At 39.3% G+C, this 19,815-nt stretch overlaps 2 protein-coding genes across 11 annotated transcripts; one reads left to right on the forward strand and one right to left on the reverse strand.

Moving 5' to 3' along the window:
* The first annotated feature begins 313 nt into the window (after positions 1–313).
* Positions 314–4,526, forward strand: dnajc19 (DnaJ (Hsp40) homolog, subfamily C, member 19). Its single transcript, XM_005923846.2, has 6 exons — positions 314–443; positions 799–850; positions 2,788–2,861; positions 2,981–3,060; positions 3,280–3,350; positions 4,369–4,526. Exons 1-6 carry the CDS (start codon positions 441–443, stop codon positions 4,437–4,439), a joined length of 351 nt encoding a protein of 116 aa, XP_005923908.1. The 5' UTR covers positions 314–440; the 3' UTR covers positions 4,440–4,526.
* Positions 4,527–5,600: 1,074 nt separating this feature from the next.
* fxr1 (fragile X mental retardation, autosomal homolog 1) lies at positions 5,601–19,679 on the reverse strand. 10 transcript variants are annotated; one of them, XM_014334065.2, is made up of 19 exons: positions 19,569–19,679; positions 16,305–16,357; positions 16,087–16,180; positions 15,911–15,982; positions 15,669–15,817; positions 15,364–15,457; positions 15,039–15,155; positions 13,419–13,589; positions 11,456–11,534; positions 11,105–11,214; positions 10,855–10,941; positions 10,105–10,236; positions 9,745–9,970; positions 9,438–9,531; positions 9,223–9,332; positions 8,690–8,899; positions 8,350–8,466; positions 7,656–7,738; positions 5,601–7,520 (listed from the first exon to the last, which is right to left on the reverse strand). In XM_014334065.2, the coding sequence occupies exons 1-19, from the start codon at positions 19,617–19,619 to the stop codon at positions 7,332–7,334; spliced, it is 2,238 nt and encodes a 745-aa protein (XP_014189551.1). In that variant the 5' UTR covers positions 19,620–19,679; the 3' UTR covers positions 5,601–7,331. The 10 variants fall into 10 exon arrangements, with proteins under 10 accessions (XP_014189551.1, XP_014189561.1, XP_014189560.1 ...); XM_014334075.2 differs by lacking the exon at positions 10,105–10,236 and having other exon boundaries at positions 8,389–8,466; positions 8,690–8,896; XM_014334074.2 differs by lacking the exon at positions 10,105–10,236.
* Positions 19,680–19,815: the final 136 nt, after the last annotated feature.

Raw genomic sequence — 19,815 nt, forward strand, 5'->3', positions numbered from 1 at the left:
AAGTATCTGTCACACTAATAAACTACCTTGCATAAGCATTAACACGAGTTTGCACATTCACTACTTGTACTTGTCTCATCCTAGAATCACAACAGAATATTTGTTTCATTGACATAAACTGGGTAAAGTATTATTTTCAATTTTTTTCCCTTTTAAAAAAATGTTTCCCTTAAAATGTTTAACGTGTGTTTTTTTTTCTTTTAACTGTATGGTTTTATAAAGTCAAATAACTTTCACGCTGTCCCGCAAATTTTTATTTATCCAGGAATAAACACAAACGTTAGAAACCAAGGAAACAGCTGTGAGTTGCATTTACCCGGCGTTTACGACAGCTCTCTTTCATTTCCGGCATAAACACATGGACGCCTGAGCCACGAAAACATGAGAGGTCAAAAGTTATGGTCGTAATCTTCAGCATAAACGGAACATAACACAGAAACATGGTAAGTTGAAATCGTGATTTACCACATGAAATGTGAAAATGGTTGCATGCTCGAGAGACTACGGAAATAGCGTTTGAAGGCGTTATTTTTAATAGCTAAGCTAGTGTTAGCTTTACTTAAACGTGCATATGACCCAACACGACAGGACCAAGCTAAGCTAAAGTTTCGTGTTCTTCTTATTTTAACCAGCACGTCACTATTAGCCTGATAATTGGACCATTGATAGGTTTAAATCAAATGTAAACACGCCGCTTGGGTTTCGCAGCGAGCTCCAACGCGGTCTCTGGTCTGCTGATTTGCGTTGTATCCCCTAATGTCCTGAAGCTTTCTGATTTCCACCTTTCTGCCTCCGCAGGCCAGCTCCATGGTGGCAGTGGGACTGGCTCTGGCAGCAGCTGGATTTGCAGGTCCGTGACTGGAAAATTTTGTTGTTAACTTTGTCAGACAGGGTTTCACGACTGTACAGCACCATGGACATTGAACTTCAGTACAAAGTACTTGAATTGCAAGGAAACTATTAAACAAAATGCATACACATATATGGATGACATAAAAATAGCTCTACATAGTTCTATTTTTGTAAATTTACATATGTTTTTGACAACTTTTTAATAGTGTTATTTGCACTTTGCACATTTATAGTGTCATTTTGCTTAATATACTATCCCGAGCAGGAATAAGAGGCTTAAACTGTCTTACAAATAATGTAATGAAGAAAATATAACTGTGTGGTTAGACCTCTCAACATCGGCAATCTAGCTAAGTGGTCAGGTTAAGCTAGATATCAACTCAGTTTCCTGGTTTAGCAATGACAGCGCTCGCATAAAAGAGGCGGTTTTGGCAGCAAGTGGCTGATCACAAACATATAGAGCAGAGCCGCATATTTAACAAAAGTAAAGCAAATTTTAATGTTTAACATAGAAAAAGGTTAAACACACAATGCAGACTAAATGCAACACATGTTGCAGGCAGTGCAGCAGCAGTGTGACTGCACAGAGCTTTCCATACATAGTATGTATAGTAAAAAGCATTGTTAGAAATGTTTGTAGACTGCGAGTAGAAAAGCACTTTGTAAATGCATTTAATCTAAAGGGAAGGAAGGATGGTGTGAAACACAGATTTACAGTCTGACTAATAGACTTGCAGTTATAATAGTTGATGTTTTGCAGCATCATCATCACAAATGATAAATATTATATTTTGGAAGACTGTTGTTCAATCCGTCCCAAATCATAACAGATTCTTTTTGACTCAAAACCACTGAATGATTTAACTTTCATGTTTATGTTGGTTTTCCGTTTGTCATCTATCAGTAGGTCAAGGGCAAGTCCTGTGTGTGTTGACAGAAACTACATGAAACCTTGTGTTTAAGGTTTAATTTAACAGTATGCGAATGCTCCTCGCCTCCAAAGCAGATATTAAATTATGAAGAACATTTAAATTACAGAAACCTGAGAGTGCAAACCTCTTCCAACGTCGTTTAATCTCTGGGCAGTATTTACTTTTAAGGGAGTAGTATTATATAAAGTTTAGGAAGTTTGAAGTGCAGGAAAAAATCAGATAAGGGTGGCATGACATGCTTACTTTGATTCCACAAACATTATTTTGGAGTAGGTCATGGATTATAGGTATTAATTTGTAAATAGGTGGACATGAATAACTGGAGTTTATTGTATAATATTAATAAACTTGAAAGAAAGGCAGGCGTGAAATGTAAAAGTGAGGGGAGAGGTGACATGATATTTGGAGGCAAACTATGATGTGACTTTTAGAATCCCCATATACCAGTATCATGTCCTAAACAAAGGTAGTAGAACTTGAAGTAGTTTTACAGATAAAAGATGAAAGTTTGACATTCTTTGACTTTAAAGAAGAGGTCAGAGGTCAAATGTGATGATATTTTAAATCTTTACACAACGCTCTCTATATGTGTACAGTACACAACACACTTGTAAGAATCATAGTTTCTAAGTTATGTGGCTTTTTATTGATTTTCAACAAATAAATTATTACCGGTAAGCAGAAACTGAAGATGTAAGACAAATGTTTTTTGGTAGTTCGGTTAAGCTAGGTGAGTCTAGGTGATTTTTTTGTTATTTAATATATTCTCAGATTTTCATATATTACAGGTTGTCTTGTAGTGTCAGTACTGTATCTGTATTGTTGTACTGTGATAGTAGCATTATCGTGAGAAAAGTATTGTTAGTTGCACCGGCGCCCAACCCTAAACCGCATCAGTGTTAACAGTAAAACATTTAAGGGACAAATCCACAGATTGATTTGTCATCTGAGATAAAGTGGATTTGCCCATCACTGTAAACGTCTCATCTTTTTCATGTACCAGGTCGCTATGCCATGCAGGCCATGAAGCAGATGGAACCCCAGATGAAACAGGCCCTTCAGAGCTTCCCTAAAACTGTAAGAAGGAACCCGTGTTTGCTGTGATAACTCTGCCAGTTCGATGTGGTCTTTGCATTCAGTCTGCATTTAGTTTTCTCTTTCCTAACTCGTAACCTCGACTGCACACATTGTTTCAGGCATTTGGAGGAGGCTACTATAGAGGTGGATTTGAACCAAAGATGACAAAGAGAGAAGCTGCTCTGGTTTTAGGTGTCAGGTATGTGGATGCTGATCAGCACTCAGCACTGATTCTTAGTCTATCTGTGATGTTACAATACTTCCAGGTTCAGAGAGGTTTGGTCTTGTGCTGCACGGCTACCTTGTTGTGTTGTTTGTAGTCTCTCCACTACAGCAGCACATTTAACAACCACCACTAATCACTCATAATAACTCACTGTTACACACATTTACTGTTGCACCACTATTCTGTCTTCAGTCCCACAGCCAACAAGAATAAGATCAGAGAAGCTCATAGAAAACTGATGATCCTGAACCATCCAGATAGAGGTAAGAGAAAGCTTAGTGCTTACTCAAAGACCGACTATTTTTCTGATGAGTCTGTTATCTAGTGAAAATAAAAAATAAACAAAATACTACTAAAATACTATGAACAAAGTTGAGTATATTCAGAGTATCTTTCCATTATCTGGCTTCACTTGCCTTTGCCTACAACGGTGGTCAACTTTATAAGTCAAGCAGGGACTTCCCAGTGTAGCTGTCAGCAAATTTGGATAAAAATGGCTGCGTTGAAGCACCAGAACAATCAGAGACATGTATACTGAAAGCAGAGCAACAGAATTTTTACAAAAGAACAAGCATAAAAGGTTCATTCAGACATAGTCCTGCCAAATGTACAAATATGATACAAGGTCCACAAAGTCCAGAGAGGTGTTCAGCTTTAGGATTATATATCAAGGTGTATAAAACAATAAAATAGTTTCAAACTTGTTTGCAGTCAACAAAAAAATAAAATCAAGGAATAAAGTTCTTCTCAGACTTTAAAAGCTTTCAACCCTCCTGGTATTTGTGCACACAAGTCTGAGGCATCACTGCAGAAAAACCGGCACAGCTCTGTTCTGGAAAACACTGCACTGGCTCGAGAACCTTCATAAAAATCGGTGACCACGTTTCACAATTGCACTTTATTTACAATGAAAAGCTGATCATGCAAAAAAAAATCAAGCAGCTGGAGACTTGCTTATTCAGACTGGCTTTTAACTAGTTTTAGGCTGTATGATGTCATATGTATGCTGTTTTATCGTTTTGTCTTCTGTGTTTTTATATGCCTGTTTTTATTGTTTTTATTTACCCACTTTGTGGGTTTTGACCTGTGAAAGGTGCTGTATAAATAAAGTTTACATAACATTTAACTTCAGAATGTAGTCCTGAGCTGTTACGCATGAGTGGCAAGTCTGTTAACAGGTCTTAGGTGTATTGTCAACATCCTGCATAGTAAAAGAACCTGTTTTGTTGTTCAACGTGAAGTGTGATTATGTGTGTGTGTGTGTGTGTGTGTGTGTTGCAGGTGGATCTCCCTACTTAGCAGCAAAGATAAACGAAGCAAAGGATCTGATGGACGGGCAGGCCAAGAAATAAAAGTGGAGATGCTTATTCATGCACTGACTGACTTGAAAGTTTTTCTAACTGATTGTTCTAAAAATAAAATCACGCTGTACAAGTGCAGACCAGAATCCTGTCATTATTACTGCTCAGTTTATATTGACTTTGTGAAATTCTATAAAGAGGTTTCCATTTGACAGAACTTCAAATTGTTGTTTTGCGTTTTTTAAGATCACACATGAAGTGTGTTTCTTAGTCCAACCTACAGATGTCTCGTAAGCAGTTACTAAACTTAATGGAGTCATTGAGTATTATGCATTTTGTGAGAGAACAAAGACAGTTTTTCTACTTGTGATTTTACTAGATACATTTGGACATGTGAATATTATGTTGCATTAACTTAAAAAGGTCTTTTTTTAGCAACAGAACGCTGTTGTTAATGTGGTCAAATGTTAGTTGGTTTGAACACTTTAGCATTAGCAGAAACTTAAAAAATGTTCCTGTGCTTACTGAAATTACACTTATGTGATGTTCCAATGTAACAGGTTAATTCACTCAAAAGCAGATTTGTGGTTTAAATCAACTTAAGCAGGTGAAACATTTTGCATTTGCATATGGAAATGTTTTGAAGCTTAGCCAGTGAAAAGAAGCCGGTTGTATGCTGAAAAAGAAATTCTGTCTGATGGATACTGAAACATGAATGGTGACCAAATCAACAGCTTCTAAGTCTGTGAACCTAGCAACATGAAACTGCCTGTGACTCCACAGAAGCCAAGAGGGTGTGTTGGCAGGAAAACACTTCATTACATTCAGCCAAAGACACAACTTTTCCTATTTCTCATTTCATAAGTTTTTAACTTGTAAAAGAGACACCACAGCTATCATATACAAATCATGGCTAGTAAAGGATGCCTACATTGTATTCATACATTTAATAATCTTTCTGGCTGCAGGATAATACAAAAACTAACAAGACACTTTTCAATAAACTTGGTCAAGAGTTAGATGATGTGGGTCATGTCTCAGTTTTTGAAAAAGACAAACCTTGTTTAATAAACTCGAACTGCACCAGTATACTTTACACATCAGTAAACAGGTTATTGTCACATTCACTATCCAAATCAGAATCTCCACACAATGCAGCGACGCAGCATTCCTGAAAAGTATGTGTACAGCTAACAGTCACAAGCAAGACACAGAGATGGGTTTTAGATCTACACGAAAGATCAAGTTTATTTAAGAACCACCTGCATACAAAACATATTGCACATCAACCAACCAGACGATCCTTAAAAAAACAACAAAAAAAACTTTACTGTAGTTGACCCAACAAAAACACTTGGGATGTCACAACTCTCAGTAGTCCAAATTTGTCCCAAAAGAAAACCTCTAAGCATCGCATGTTAGTGTCAAGAAAACAGAAGAGATTGTTTTTGTTTGTTTTTTTAAATACTGTACATTTTCTTAAAAATAAATAAACCAAATATATCTCCTTCCTTAGTGGAACAGTCATGACCAGTTTCCAGCCAGCCAGTGTGGAAGAACCATGAAAATGACATCGTCACCTGGGCAAGGTTTTCTGGAAACATCTCAACACCGCAGTGGTCGGTTTTTACAGGGCTCTGTTTTCCCCAACAGTGGGCAGATAAAAGTGGACAATACCCTAAAAGAAACTCAAGTGACTTTATTGAATTCCTAGTGAGGGAAAAAAATTAATCAGCATCAAGCATTACTCGGGATGTACGTAATGAAACAATGTTTAGGAATGAGATGTTTCCAGGTGGCCGAGCACTGATGGTACATATCTGTCCAGCACTAAACGGTAACAAGCCAGTTTTCAGACTCAACTACAATCACGTTTTAAACAGAAGAAAGGTTATGTTTCAGTGCAAAGAAAACAACTCTTCTACAGTTTCTTTTCCAGACACGATGTAAAAGCATTTCTTCTGTGACCCAAGTGGTTGCATATTGGAAAAACAGGAAGCAGCTAATGTGAAATTCTTCAACAGATATATTTATTTATATATATATATTTATATATATATAAAGGATAACTGGATTCATCCCCACCCTCCCCACAACGAGAACAGACACTCCTGACTTTAAAAAGATGCCCCTAAAATCTTTTTGGGGTGTTTCAGTGGTTGCCTTCACCTCCCGCAGTACCATAAGAGAACATTTAGCACATGGAGACGCTGTGTCTGGTTCCGCTGTGGCAGATGAAGGCTAACACAGAAACAGGTGAAAGGATTTCAGATGGCATGCAGAGCCAGGCAACGACATGTTGAATCTACTCTCAAGGCACGACAGCTAATCACGTTTATGTCAAACATACTTGGGGTTTCCAACAAGCCAATCTGCACTGTGCTACTGCCCATGCAGATCAGTTAATTTACATCCTGAAATAAGTTTATGGAAGCATTTTTCTGGATCCAACTAGGAAAAGGCTTTTAAAACCCTGCTGTGATGTTTCTACGAATAGAAAAAGGACTGCTGCATTCATACCACAGTATGGGTTTGACTGGAATCCCTGTCTGATTTAATAAACGCTGTACTCAGTGCAGCCTCTCCCAGAGCTCTCAGTGAAGACAGGACTGAAAAGCAGTTCATGTACACATCTGTAAGTTTATGTGTGTTTGACTATCTTTGGCAAGCTCATACAGGAAGAACTATTGTAAAAAAAAAAGAAAAAAAAGTAAAATGAATAGTTGGATAAAACAGGTGTAAAAAGGGAGGTTCAGGTTCTGACCTCTGAAACTTGCACAGCGGAACAGGTCACAAATATTTGGAAAATCTAAAATAAAAAAGAGAGAGAGAAAACAGTGCTTTACATGTTATGGTTCACTTCTGAAGCTGCTCCAGTCATGGAGATTCAATCAAGTGCAGCTCTAGAAGTTCAAATATTTGAAACCATTTTCCTTGCCCTGACTAGGAGAGTCCATTAACAACAGCTTGTGGGTTAGATTCCTCCTTGTAGGAGACTTTAGTGGACTTCTCAGTGGAAGACCTGGGAGCTCTTGTGCCATTGTTGCCGTCGCCATCGGCTGCACCGTTAGAACCATTAGTGGTTGCCACGGCAGAGTTTGGGCTGTGTTCAGCGATGACATCCACCTGACCCTAAACAGAAAGGTGGGACAAACAGTGTGTGATGGGTGAGAGAGAATGACGAATGAATGACGAACACTAAATCACCAGTGACTGCCAGGCTTTTAAAGCAGCGAGAAGTGAGGATATTGTAAACTAGGTACTGACCACATCCTTGTTTTTCTGGGAGTCCTTCTCGATCATCTGTCTGCTCTGAGACTCAGCCCTGGATATGTAGTCAGCCACAGTAACTAAACAAATACAACAACAGAGAAAATAAACTATGAAAGCACATGAAGACTGACTCCTTCATACCAGAGCAGAGGCACAAATCTGTTTCAGATATTCCAAACTTCATCAGGATTGTATCGTCTTCACAGTTCTTGTAGATTAGTGAAACACACACAACAGCAGCATTTGCAGTGTGAAGTGAACTACTATTAAACCTGTGTACACAGTTAAAGAAAAAGTGCCCTTTCTCACAGTCTGAGAATAACCTTTTTACTAATTATGCATTTTAGATTCAAGATTACACCAAAATATGTTAGAACAATTTACAATGACACACCACACAAACAAGACTATTAATTGCTGTTAATGTCAGCATGACAAAGCAAAAGCAAGTTGTGACAAATTTATTGGTAAAAAAAGGTTTTCTGCTAAAAAGAGATGCATACTTATATTTCTACGTACCAAACCTTGTTAGAAAATGCTATATTACAGTATTGATCAGCCATATTGAATCAAATAGCAAAAGCCAAGAACACGACTGCTCAGTTTTCCATAGTTTGTGTTTAGCATGGTGTTGGTGGAACACAAACAAACACAAGGTTTTTTTAGTCAAGTCATTCAGAGTGCTCACTGGAGGAGGGCACACTAGGTGATCCAGTTGCCTGGTTACCTGGCTGCCTCTCTTCAGGCAGACGGTTTCTGCGACGTCGGCTACGATTACGACGTTGAGGTTTAGCTTCCTGGTCATCTAAAGGTGTCAGGTCATCACAAACAGAGGGATTGGGGTGGAGGGACTTACATCGCGATCTACAATTGTGATCTACTTTGAGCTGCACTGACGCCCTTCATGTTTCAAAATAGAAATGATGCACTGCTGCACAGTCCTGACAGCTCAGAACAGCAGTCGGTATAACCTGAATACACTGTGTGAGACAACAACAACAACAACAAACATCTAGTAACGTTCATACCTGTTCCATTTTCACTCATAGAGGCGTTGTCTGACTCGCTCATGCCATCAATCAGAGTGGTATCCTCGTCTGTTCTGCGTCGCCGAGATCTTCTGCGGCGGTTAGCAGGCAAGTTGGAGTCGCTAGCATCTGTATCAGCTGTCTGATCGGTCTCTGTGTTTACCTCCAAGGCTCCATAGTGATGGTTATCCTCATGGTCTCGAGGCCCTGCTGCACATACAGGATCAGATTAATAGGCAAAAACTTTCAAACAGAACTTTAACAGAAGAAAATGATAACTTAGAGTGTCAATATATCTGTGAAGGTTCCCAATCATCTAGGTCGTAGTCTAAGGAACTTGGAAAGAAAAGCTTCTGGCCTTCTTTAAGTTTCCTGAAAGACGTTTCAAGGAAACTTAAAGCTTCAGTCCAGAACTGAAGAAGCTTCTTGGATGAAACGTCTTCAAGGAAACTTAAACAAGTCCAGACGCTTTTCTTTCCAAGCTCCCTAGACAAATTAGAGTGTCCCTACTTTCCTTGAATTATCAATTTTACCAGAGCTGTTGCTGTAACTTCCTCTTCCTCCACGTCCCCTTCCCCTTCCTCGGCCGGGTCCTGGCCTTCTGCGGCCATCTCTCTGTGGGCGTGGGCCTCTCTCCCGCTCCCTGCAAGTCCACCAAACCAAATGAAATTGATTACACAGAACAGCAACCAGCAGTTTAGTCAAAAACTGGTGAGATAATGCAATATATGGATCACAGTAACCTCACCTTTCATGATCTTCTCCAGCCAGAGACCAGTCACTCAGCTCATCTTTGCGCTCAGAATCTGTCTCAGAGGCGTTGGACTGCTCTGAGGTGTTGCCTGAGTGTAACCAAACACGTGTGAGAAGACAAAAAAAAAGAAAGAAAGAAAGAATAACCCACATAGAAAGGATAGAACAAAGAGGGAGAAAGAAGGAGATAGTTATACACCTTGTTACAGGTGCGAACAATCCAAACATTTGACCTCCTGCATGATTTTACTGTATATGTGATTTTTTTGCACATATAGCGTTTGATTTTTAGAGATGCCTACCATATCCAGTGCTGTAGTTGTGGCCCCTGCGTCCACGCCCTCGGCTGTTGTAAGAGCGACTGCCATGCACGGACGTAGAGGAGGCATTGGCATTGTTTTCTGTATTATACCCGCCTCCTCTCTCCCCCCTCTCTCCCCTGTCCCTGTCAACTGGTCGGTGGCCCTGGGTAATCTGACGCAACTGTTCGTCAATCTGCATCCGTTCCAGACGAAGCTGCTCCACCTCCTAGAGCAAAGGAAGACGATAAATAACACAAAAAAAGCAGTATGTTCTAAACTAAATAAAAAAAAAATGCAAATCTGAGAGCTTTGTTTTAAAATAGTCATCACGGCACACACATGCATAATGACCATACACACATCTACATCACATCCAATTCGCCTTGTGTTGTTTATTCTTAATCTTGCTAGGCTGCCTCCCTGTGTATAATCCACAATCTGCCTCAGCTCTTCCGCTAGCTGTGCGCCCTCTGCAAGTAGCTCCACCATGTCCTACACACAAACGGTGCAAAACAAAGCACACACGAAGCACCAACGCAGCACAAAACATGCAAACAGCACAGGACCCACACATACACATGGTGCAAAATGGATACACAGCAAAATACAGAGCAAATTTCACATATCTATGAATCCTGCACTACGTTTTTATATAAGATTACTTGCTAAAGACTGAATTGGTGGTAAATTAAAATCCAGCTCATCAATATGGAAACGAAGGCTTCATTGTAACTAAAGTAACGGCCTCCAATATGAAATATTTTGACAATATTGTAATATAATCATTTTAATATTATTTCTATTTACTGCATACAAACATATTTTCCATCCTTCTGCACTTAATATTCAAATCAAATTAAATATAAGAAATTATAATAACACATCTGAGAACACTATCTGCAAAGCACATACAAAAAGCAATCCTGCTTGAGCAATGTTTATTGTGTGCTGTTTCCATGCTAAAAGCCGGGCAGTGTCATTAGTCTTGTGCCAGAGTGGACATTAAAAGCAGCTTGACATAGCTGGGAATTCGCATTACAGCATTTGAAAAAGGTTAGCAAACGCAACACGCAGACACACGTGCACGCTCACACACAAAGGTGCTCGTACATTTAGGTAAGAGATGTGGTACTCCAACAAGACCTGAACGTTGCCAATGCTCTCCTTAGTGCCGACAAATGTGAATGGGACCATTCCCTGTGTCAACAAAACAAAAAAACACAACACAGATGTTAATATGGGACTGTCCAACTAAATGACACTGTTTGTACGCTCTGTACTCCTATAGACTTTTAAACATCTGTCATAGTGATCAGTGCTTTATCAGTTGGGGGTAAACACATCGCAGTAGCAGGCTTACTTCTTGTCTGGGCTGCTTGGTATCGTTGTCTCCTTCTATCCTGACACGCACCACACCGGACTTGTCCACTATCTCCTGGATGACCTTACCATTTTTACCAATCACTTTGCCTAAAGACAAAGAAAAGAGAAAAAGATCAAAAGGTGGGACGTCGCAGCTTAGGTCAAAAAGATGAGACACTAGTAAACTGAGGATATATAAGCACAGTATATGAAAGTTTTTGTTTAAATGTTGCTGAGAAGTTGAGCAAATGATGTACTGAATGAATGAATGACTTGTTACTAATTACTCATTGCTGTTACTAAATACCAACTTCTTTATCCCCTTCTTAAAATAGTTGAATCTACTTACCAACAAGGTTTCTTGGCACCTGGACCGAATCCTCTACAAATTCCAAGAAGCCTCTGGCTTTCTTTACTGCCTCTGCTGTCTAAAGGAAGACACAGGGTCACTTACATATATTACACACTCAGCTAAAACATATACACAACCCAGTTACCACTGTACAACATGTACAGTATATACACAAAGAGCACGTCTAAAGAGTCCCACGCTATTTCTCTTATAAATAACATTCTCCATGTGAGACCATTAAAAAAAGAGACTTAGCAAATCCAATTTCATGTCAGTATTTTCATATTACTTCACACATAACCTGCCATACAGGAATAATTATGGATTCTTTAAATGGTGTTCATTTCTTTGTAGGAATCTCGTCAACTAAAAGCAACAATTTCATAAGAAAGATATGTTATTACTTCTTTCTTGTTCACCATTAGAGAAAGCATCTATACTGTTTACCAGTTTAAGTGCACATGTTAAACACCATGTCACCCTCGTCATCACTTCTCTTTCTCACATCCTCACTGGCAGGAGCTAAGACGTGAGTGACAACCATGTTGTTGTATAGAATAATAAAGCCCTGCTGATAATTCAATATATACTGAAAGACAATTTAGCCAATTTAAGCTCGATAAAATACTTAATATTTACTGATTTTGTTGTGGAAATTACTTTTACTTTGCTTTTATATACAGAGGGTAAAGTATGTATTGAACAGGTCACCAATTCTTTAAGTAAGTATGTTTCTAAAGGTGCTTTTGACATGAAATTGTCACCAGACATTGGTAACAACCCATGAAAAATGTGAAAAAGGGCATGGTAACTATCAGTAACTAGAAAGCAATCCTCCCACTTAGTGCAAATTCATTATCAGCTGATTCAGTCCCAACTGATGGCCTATAAAAAGCTGTCCCATTACTAAGATGTCTCACAAGAAACACACAAGACGGGTAAAACCAATGAGCTCTCGCAAGACCTTCACATCTTATTGCTGCAAATTTTTCAACATAAAACGACCTCCCTATAAGATTTCAGACAGCAGAGTGAAAAGAATTATTAGAAGAGTTGTTCAAGAGCCCAGCAACAGAAAGACCTGGAATCAGCAGGTACAATTGTTTTAGTACAATTGTACTCACCACGCAAGACTCCATTGCTGAAGAAAAAGCATGTTGAAGCGTGTTTAACAACAACATTTAGACAAGCCTGTGAAATACCCAGAGGAAACAGTCTGGTCAGATGAGACCAAAATGAACCCTTTGGATGCCATAAGGCACTGCACTGCATCGCCCCACAAACACCATACCAACGGTGATGTTTGTAGGTGGGAACATCATGGTGTGGGGCTGTTTTTCAGAATACAGCACTGGCACGCTTCATATTATTAAAGTAAGGATGAACGTGGAAAATGTGCCATGACATTCTTGATAAAAATCGGCTGCCGTTCACCAGGATGATGAAGATAAAATGAGGATGAATGTTTCAGCAAGACAGTGATCAAAAACATACAGCCAAGTGAACTCTCAACTGGTTTCAGAGGAAGGAAAAGCTGCTAGAATGGCCCAGCCAATCACCTGACCTGTCTCCTTTATAAAATTTTCAGAGAAAGAACTAAAACTCTTCATAGAAGAACCCTTTAGGATTTAAAGACTATTTATGTGGAAGAATCACATAAATCCCACATTACAACTACTTTTCCATACAGGAGGCGCCTTGAAGTTCTCGTCACCAACAAAGGCTTATGTACAAAGTACTGAATGAACTTCAGCAACTGAGACATTTCTCATTATTACACATAATTTATGGACATCTATGGTTTGATTTCTTTGCATGTATGGATTGGCCGACATCTGGTGAGAATTTTATGTCAATAGCATCTTTAAAAAGTGACTTAGATCATTTGTGACATGTTAAATAGTTATTTTACCCGGTGTACAATCCAGTAACCCTACTACCCACTGTATTACCAACCTACCTCCCCATAAATCCTGAAATTGCCTGACTCCTCATCCAGCTCAATGGCAGTTACACCTGGAACCTTCCGGGCTTGCTGGATGTTGCTACCATGGCTGCCAATGGCCAGGCCCATTAGATCCAGTCTCACTGTAAACTCTTCCTGGAAGGAAGACACCAAGTGCCTGGAGTTCTACGAAAAACACAAGACATAGTCAAAACCAATGAACTCAGTCAGCTCTGCCTGAAGCTTTCATCCTGTACAAAAACTGAACAATAACAAATTTAAGTGTAATGTTAATTTAAACTCAAAAACTAAATGCTCGACCTTACAGAGGTTAAGATTATTGAAATATTTTTGGTAATATGGTTGTGTCTAAGGATGCTGAGCTCATGGACTGACAATGATCAGAGGAACTGCTAGTGGCTTGCCAATCAAGACATTTTTTTGTCTTGTTTTTCCATGCATTACATTACACTTATCAGATTCATGAGTCATTAACTTTATCAGCTTCACTATATCTTCATTTCAGTATTTCTACATATTACTGACACTTGTGACACAGATGCAACTTCAAACTCTGCAAGGAACGGCTACACTGATCCACCATCACAAAACTAGAGGTCAAAGAAGAAGAGGATTCCTGTGTGTAGATGTGACTTTAAAGTATTTGGAAAGATGCTACTTTGTCTTCTTTCCTTAACTTCTTTAAATTAAAAGATTAATATGTATGAGGAGCACATGATGCAGGGCTGAGCAGAGACAGGTGAGCTACTTCAAAAAGAAAATGAAATTAAAAATACAACAAACAAAACAGACTGAACAAGTTTGTTGAAAAAAAAGTTTAGTTAAAGAAGAAAGTCTGTCAAATGTTATAACTTTATACAGTTTTTGCTGTTCAGCTATCATCCGCCTACTTACAGTCACCCAATGATAGGCTAAATCATCCATCACTGTATATCAGGGGTGGGGAACTCCAGGCCTGAAATGTCGGTGTCTTGCAGATGTTAGATATCACCCTGGGTCAGCACACATTGAATCAGATGATTACTTAATTACCAGCCTCTGGAGAACTTCACGGCATGTTGAGAGGGTAATTTAGCCATTTAAATCAGCTGTGTTGGATCAAGGACCCGCAGGACACCAGCCCTTGAGGTCTGGAGTTCCCCCATCCCTGCTGTATATGAAGGCCACCCTGCTGGAACAGCACACGTTAGTTCTTTTTGAACTGGAAGTAGAAAATAAACTTGCCAGTTACTTACCTACTTCTTTCTTTCTTTTTTTCTCTTATTTTTAAGTTTCAGCCACACAGCTTGCATTAGGTGCACCGCACTATGTTAACCCCACTCTCCCACCTCAATTATTGTATTATATTATGGTATTATACAACAATCAGTCTCTGGAGATCACTGCCCAATACTAAATGGCACAATAAAAAGCTATAAGCAAAACGACAATTGCTCAACTAAAAGGTATAATTTGGCTATTGTTTTAGCTTACTTTAAGCAGTAGGATTGTCTTTTACCATTTACCATAATAAATGGCCTGAACTACCAACTGAGATTGTTCCAAGGCAACTACAGTGCATACAGTAACCCCAGAACATCTCAGTAACAGGTCTTTTTCTTGCCATCACCCTACCTCAAGGTGTTTTGTGGCTTCCTGGTTGCGTGACATTAGAAGTAGCTTGGTCCTGAGGCTGCGCAGGTGCATGTCACTCAGCAAAGACACACGCTTCACTGTCGTCTCGTTGGTGGACTAAAACACACACACACACAGGAAATAAAAAGACTTATGCAAATATGTGGGGATACTCCTCTGCTCATAATCACTAAAAGAAATGAACAGCTGAGTCATGTATTAGACAAACATGCAGGGCAGGATAAAGGTGTAGCACATCGTGCATTAGCCTTGGTGCTACTGTACATAGCCACATGTCACCACAGAATCACAGAAAGCCAGTTACCACAATCACTAGTTGGCTGGTCTCAGGGCAGTATGAGATGTGAGAGGCTCCCACGGCTTTCTTGAAGTCTTTATGAGCATTTTCATTCTGGCACCTGTCCACAAAAAACAAAAAACATATTACCTTCCAATCCTTAAACAAACAGTTCACATCTACTGAAAAAACGAGACAGACCATATATAACAGGTACAATAAAGGCTCTACTGCATATACACACTCTCACTGCTAATGAACTAAACAAGCCTGTGAATTTAGTTAAAATTTGTCTGTCTCTAATTTTGTTGCTGTAAAGGTGCTGTACATACGCTTCTTGTAGATCCTGAGGAACCGGGACAAAGCACTTGTGAAAGGAGTTCTTGGTGATGGCCTTGTTGGTGTTGACCGGACGCAGACGTTCAAAGGTCACTATTTCGTTGTAAGTCGCGTCACAGGCTGCATACTCAATCACATAGAACTGGAAATATGGAAAGGTTCAACAAAAAAAATGAATAAGTAGAATACTCTTCATAGTGCCTATAGTCACATGTACAAAAAAGGTTTTACTCACATCTCCCTTCATCATGCGGACTTTAGCCAACCACCAACCACACGGCTCAAGTTCAGTGGCTCTAGAAAAGATCTGCCAGGAGACGAAAACATAAGCAGGATAAGGCACATATAGAAAGAAGCAGGTGAGGACAAGAGGAAAAGAAAAAAGGAGAGAACTTATATCTGTGTCCTTACCTCCACCTCGTCACCCTCTCCAATCTCCTTCTTGACATCAGCAGGTGGGGGCATCCTGACATCACTGAAGGGCACTTGGCGTTCTGGCTGCCAACTGAGAAAAAAAAGACCCCATTTTTTTATTTTACCTAAAACATGGTGGTTCTGGATCTATGATAAAATATTAAATTTACATGTTTTATGAAAACTGGTCAAATGCAGAAGAAGTAAAGACTCACTTGTTCTCAAAGGCAATGGTGAGAGAGTCATCGTGGATATCTTTGACAAAGCCCTGCAGGAGGGACAGAAACACAGATCAGCGGTTAAATATAGTTCCTGCTTTAAAAGAAGAGTTTTTTATGTCTAGCAGAAAAAGTGACATTTTGGGTATGGGAACCCATTTTTTTTATTTTGTGCATGCACACAAAGTATATACGCATTGTTGACAAGATGCACACTCCTGCTGATTGTTTGCCACTATCTCATCTGTATACAACTCACAGTAACATGCTAAGATATGCACAGCACTAGCAAACAATTCTGAAGAAATGTGCTAGGATGTATACAAGGATGTGCACAATAATGAATTTAAAATACTTAAAAACCCTGCATGAAAAGAAGCAAATTGAACACGTTTGTTAAACACTAGGATACAGTGTGACAGCACAAAGTGTAAAACTGAATGTGAGCATAACTACGTTTCCCACAGATTTAGATTCAATTTGTTGCAGGAGGTGGGCATGTGCACGCAGATAAGTGATCTTGCGCTTTTGTGTATAGAAGGCACACACTGGCTTTCTTAAAAGAACTATTACATAATGTGTTTATATTATCTGATTTTTAAATACTTTTCTCCCCTGCAAATAATTTAATAACCAAGTAGCATAGCCTCCCACAGCTTCACTCCAACTTTCAGGATGTTGGATGTCAATTAGCAGCTGACTGATACTGATGACTGCCACAACACTCAATGAGTAATAGCAGCCAAACTTTCAAAATAAGAGCAAGGCATTTATCTATTAGTAAACTGATCGTCGATGGCTTTAATTTTTCATATGAATGAAAAAATGTAATAACTACCACACTGTTGTTAAATCTCAGCAGCAGAGGTCTTAAAACTGGACTAGTATAATCTGAAAGCCATAAACAAAGACTTCTTTCAGCTGGTCCCTTCAGGGGTTGCCACAGCAGACCATCTGCTTCCATGTCACCCTATCCCTAGCATTCTTCTTTGTCACACCAACAGTCTGCATGTCCTCCATCATTACATCCATAAACCATCTGTGATGTCCTCCTCATTTCTTCCTGCCTGGCAGCTCCATCTTCAACATCCTTTTCATCCATCTCAGCCTTGCATCTCTAACTTTGTCTCCAATATGCTCAACCTGAGCTGTTGCTCTGATGTACTCATTTCTAATCTTGTTCTTACATTACATTTTCTAACTTAATCTAAACATCTTCACTTCTGCCACCTCCAGCTCGGCCTCCTGTCTTTGAATCAAAGCCAAACTTGCAGGCAGTGAAACCAGCAACTTTCCAGAAAACGTACCAGAAAACAAACAAAAGAACAACAAAAACAAAGGACAATGGCAGTGGCAGTGAACTGAAGAAAAGTATTTTAGTGAGACACTGACAGCTTCATGAGCTTCTTCAGGTAATTCGGCAGTTAGATCAATTACTATCAGAGAAAGAGAGCTTTGTTGTCACTGTCTTAGTTTATGTTTTAATATGTTTAACACTGCATTTATTAGCATATTAGAATATTATCTGCAGTAAACAATCATACTTTCTTACACTATGTGAGATAGCATGTTTGAAACCTTAGTACGTAACCAAAACCGATAATAGTCTAGCACTACTATTTAATACTGTGGTATGCTAATACTGTGACAGTGACATCAGCACCACTGATGGTAACAGATAGCGACCAACACAGATAGTTTAATGTGTAAAATATCTAAATAAATAAAAAACAAAATGATATATTTGATAAGTATGGACTTGTTTTGCAAGTTTAAGTTTGAACTGCTTTCCAGCATTTGACAACATTCCTATCACAGGGTGGAAGCTGCAAAATTACTTTTATATATCCTTTATTTATCCAGAAAGTGATATTGACATTACAAAAAACTTTTTCAAGACAGATCTGGCCAAGAGGGCAGTGGAAAACGCAACAAATATATCATCACAGTTCTTTCATACACAGGCACAATAACAGAGAGACATAAAAACACTGTAAAACTAGTCATTTCCTTACTTAACGTATAACTCCTACATAAATCCTAATGACTACAGTCTATTTAACAACATAAGTAAAGATATCATTTAAAAAAAGCCCCAACAAAAAGAAAACACACACGCACACACAGAAACATCAGAAATCAGTTTTGGCAGTGGATCATTTTTTGGCACAACGCCTGTGCTAGAGTCAAACGTGAGGTACCCAACACTACACACCAGACTTGGAAGTACTGAACCCCAGGTTCAGTGCGTTCAGACACTTATTTAAGCCATGTGTCTCGCTTGCGTGAAGGACGGTGTTGATTACATTCAAAGAAAGCACACACACGTATGTCTAAAGAGTTTAAGACACAGGGGTGGCAGAGTGGACAGAATCGCCCAGGGGAAAAAAGGGGTGTGTTAAATAAGGAAAAGCAATGAGAACAGTGTGAAAATGCAGTAGTACAAAAGAAGTCATGGGCTGTGAAGGTGAGACAAGAAAGAAAAACTTGGAAGTCTGGAGAAAAATGAGAAGAGAGAGGAGACACAGGGGGAGAAGAGGCGAGGGTGTTGCTGTGGGCAGCACGTCTAGAAATAGCTTTAAAGTCGATGGTATCAGTGACCCACTCGACATGCCAGCTGGTCGGGATTGACAAGGAACAGCTGGCTCACACATACCGAAAAAAATAGCTTCGGCATGATGGAGTATCAAATAATAGACAGCGACAGTCAGTCGTGAAGTCTGTGCAGAGAGACTTCAAAATCTCTCACACCACCAACCATGGTGCCTTCACAACACGACACACTTTAATAAACTGCGTCAAGGTATAATGGGCTGGTCCTCCGTGTTTCTGATATCAGCTCAATAGCCAATGATGACACATGCAGATACTATTTACTTCAGCAACATCTTTCGACGTCAACAGCTAGGCAACTATCAAGTTAGCTAACTTTCAGCTCGAGAAAGCGGCACAAGAAGTCAAATAAAATTAATAACACCTGCTCTGTGTTACGTATTCAAGTTATCCCATGCAAGACTGCGGTTCTTCCAAACTGGCTTTGAAGAAAGGTCCTCAAAAGTGTCAGCTGGCGAGGACATGGGAGTGACGCTAGCTTAGCTTGCTAATTATGGCTAGCATTGCTAGTACAAGCTAATATCGAACTCTCGGGTACGTACAGAGGAAGTCGGATCATGTTGCCACAATCCACGAGACTTAAACTAGAATACTGTACCGTATGAACAACTTTTATGTTTGAAATTGCATTGATAAGCCGGTATTTACCTTGTAATAAGCCCCGTTGGAGCCACGGACCTCCACCGCCAGTTCTTCCATATTGGAAACGCAAAGGATGTTGGGACGACAGGTGCTCCTTCAAGCGTCAGGACTTGACATCTTAGCACCAGTAAAATGTATAACAACAAGTACATGTAAAATTTGCACATTTAAAACTGAATTAAAATGAAAATATAACTTGTTATTCTAATGTAGCTTACCTGACAAACCAAAAGTGAAACTACAAAAGATGAAT

This window comes from Haplochromis burtoni, unplaced genomic scaffold (assembly GCF_018398535.1).
Source record: "Haplochromis burtoni strain Fernald_Lab_line unplaced genomic scaffold, NCSU_Asbu1 Contig_53, whole genome shotgun sequence".
NCBI lineage: Eukaryota > Metazoa > Chordata > Actinopteri > Cichliformes > Cichlidae > Haplochromis > Haplochromis burtoni.

Excerpts from the sequence above, each read along its gene's own strand:
- dnajc19 (XM_005923846.2), top strand. Across the intron at positions 3,061-3,279 it reads GCTCTGGTTTTAGGTGTCAG|TCCCACAGCCAACAAGAATA; the intron begins GTATGTGGATGC and ends TTCTGTCTTCAG. Across the intron at positions 3,351-4,368 it reads CCTGAACCATCCAGATAGAG|GTGGATCTCCCTACTTAGCA; the intron begins GTAAGAGAAAGC and ends TGTGTGTTGCAG.
- fxr1 (XM_014334065.2), bottom strand. The coding sequence starts at position 19,619 with ATGGAAGAACTGGCGGTGGAGGTCCGTGGCTCCAACGGGGCTTATTAC. Across the intron at positions 15,458-15,668 it reads CCTCAGGATCTACAAGAAGC|GTGCCAGAATGAAAATGCTC; the intron begins GTATGTACAGCA and ends TTTTGTGGACAG. Across the intron at positions 7,739-8,349 it reads ACCTAGTGTGCCCTCCTCCA|TTACTGTGGCTGACTACATA; the intron begins GTGAGCACTCTG and ends GTATTTGTTTAG.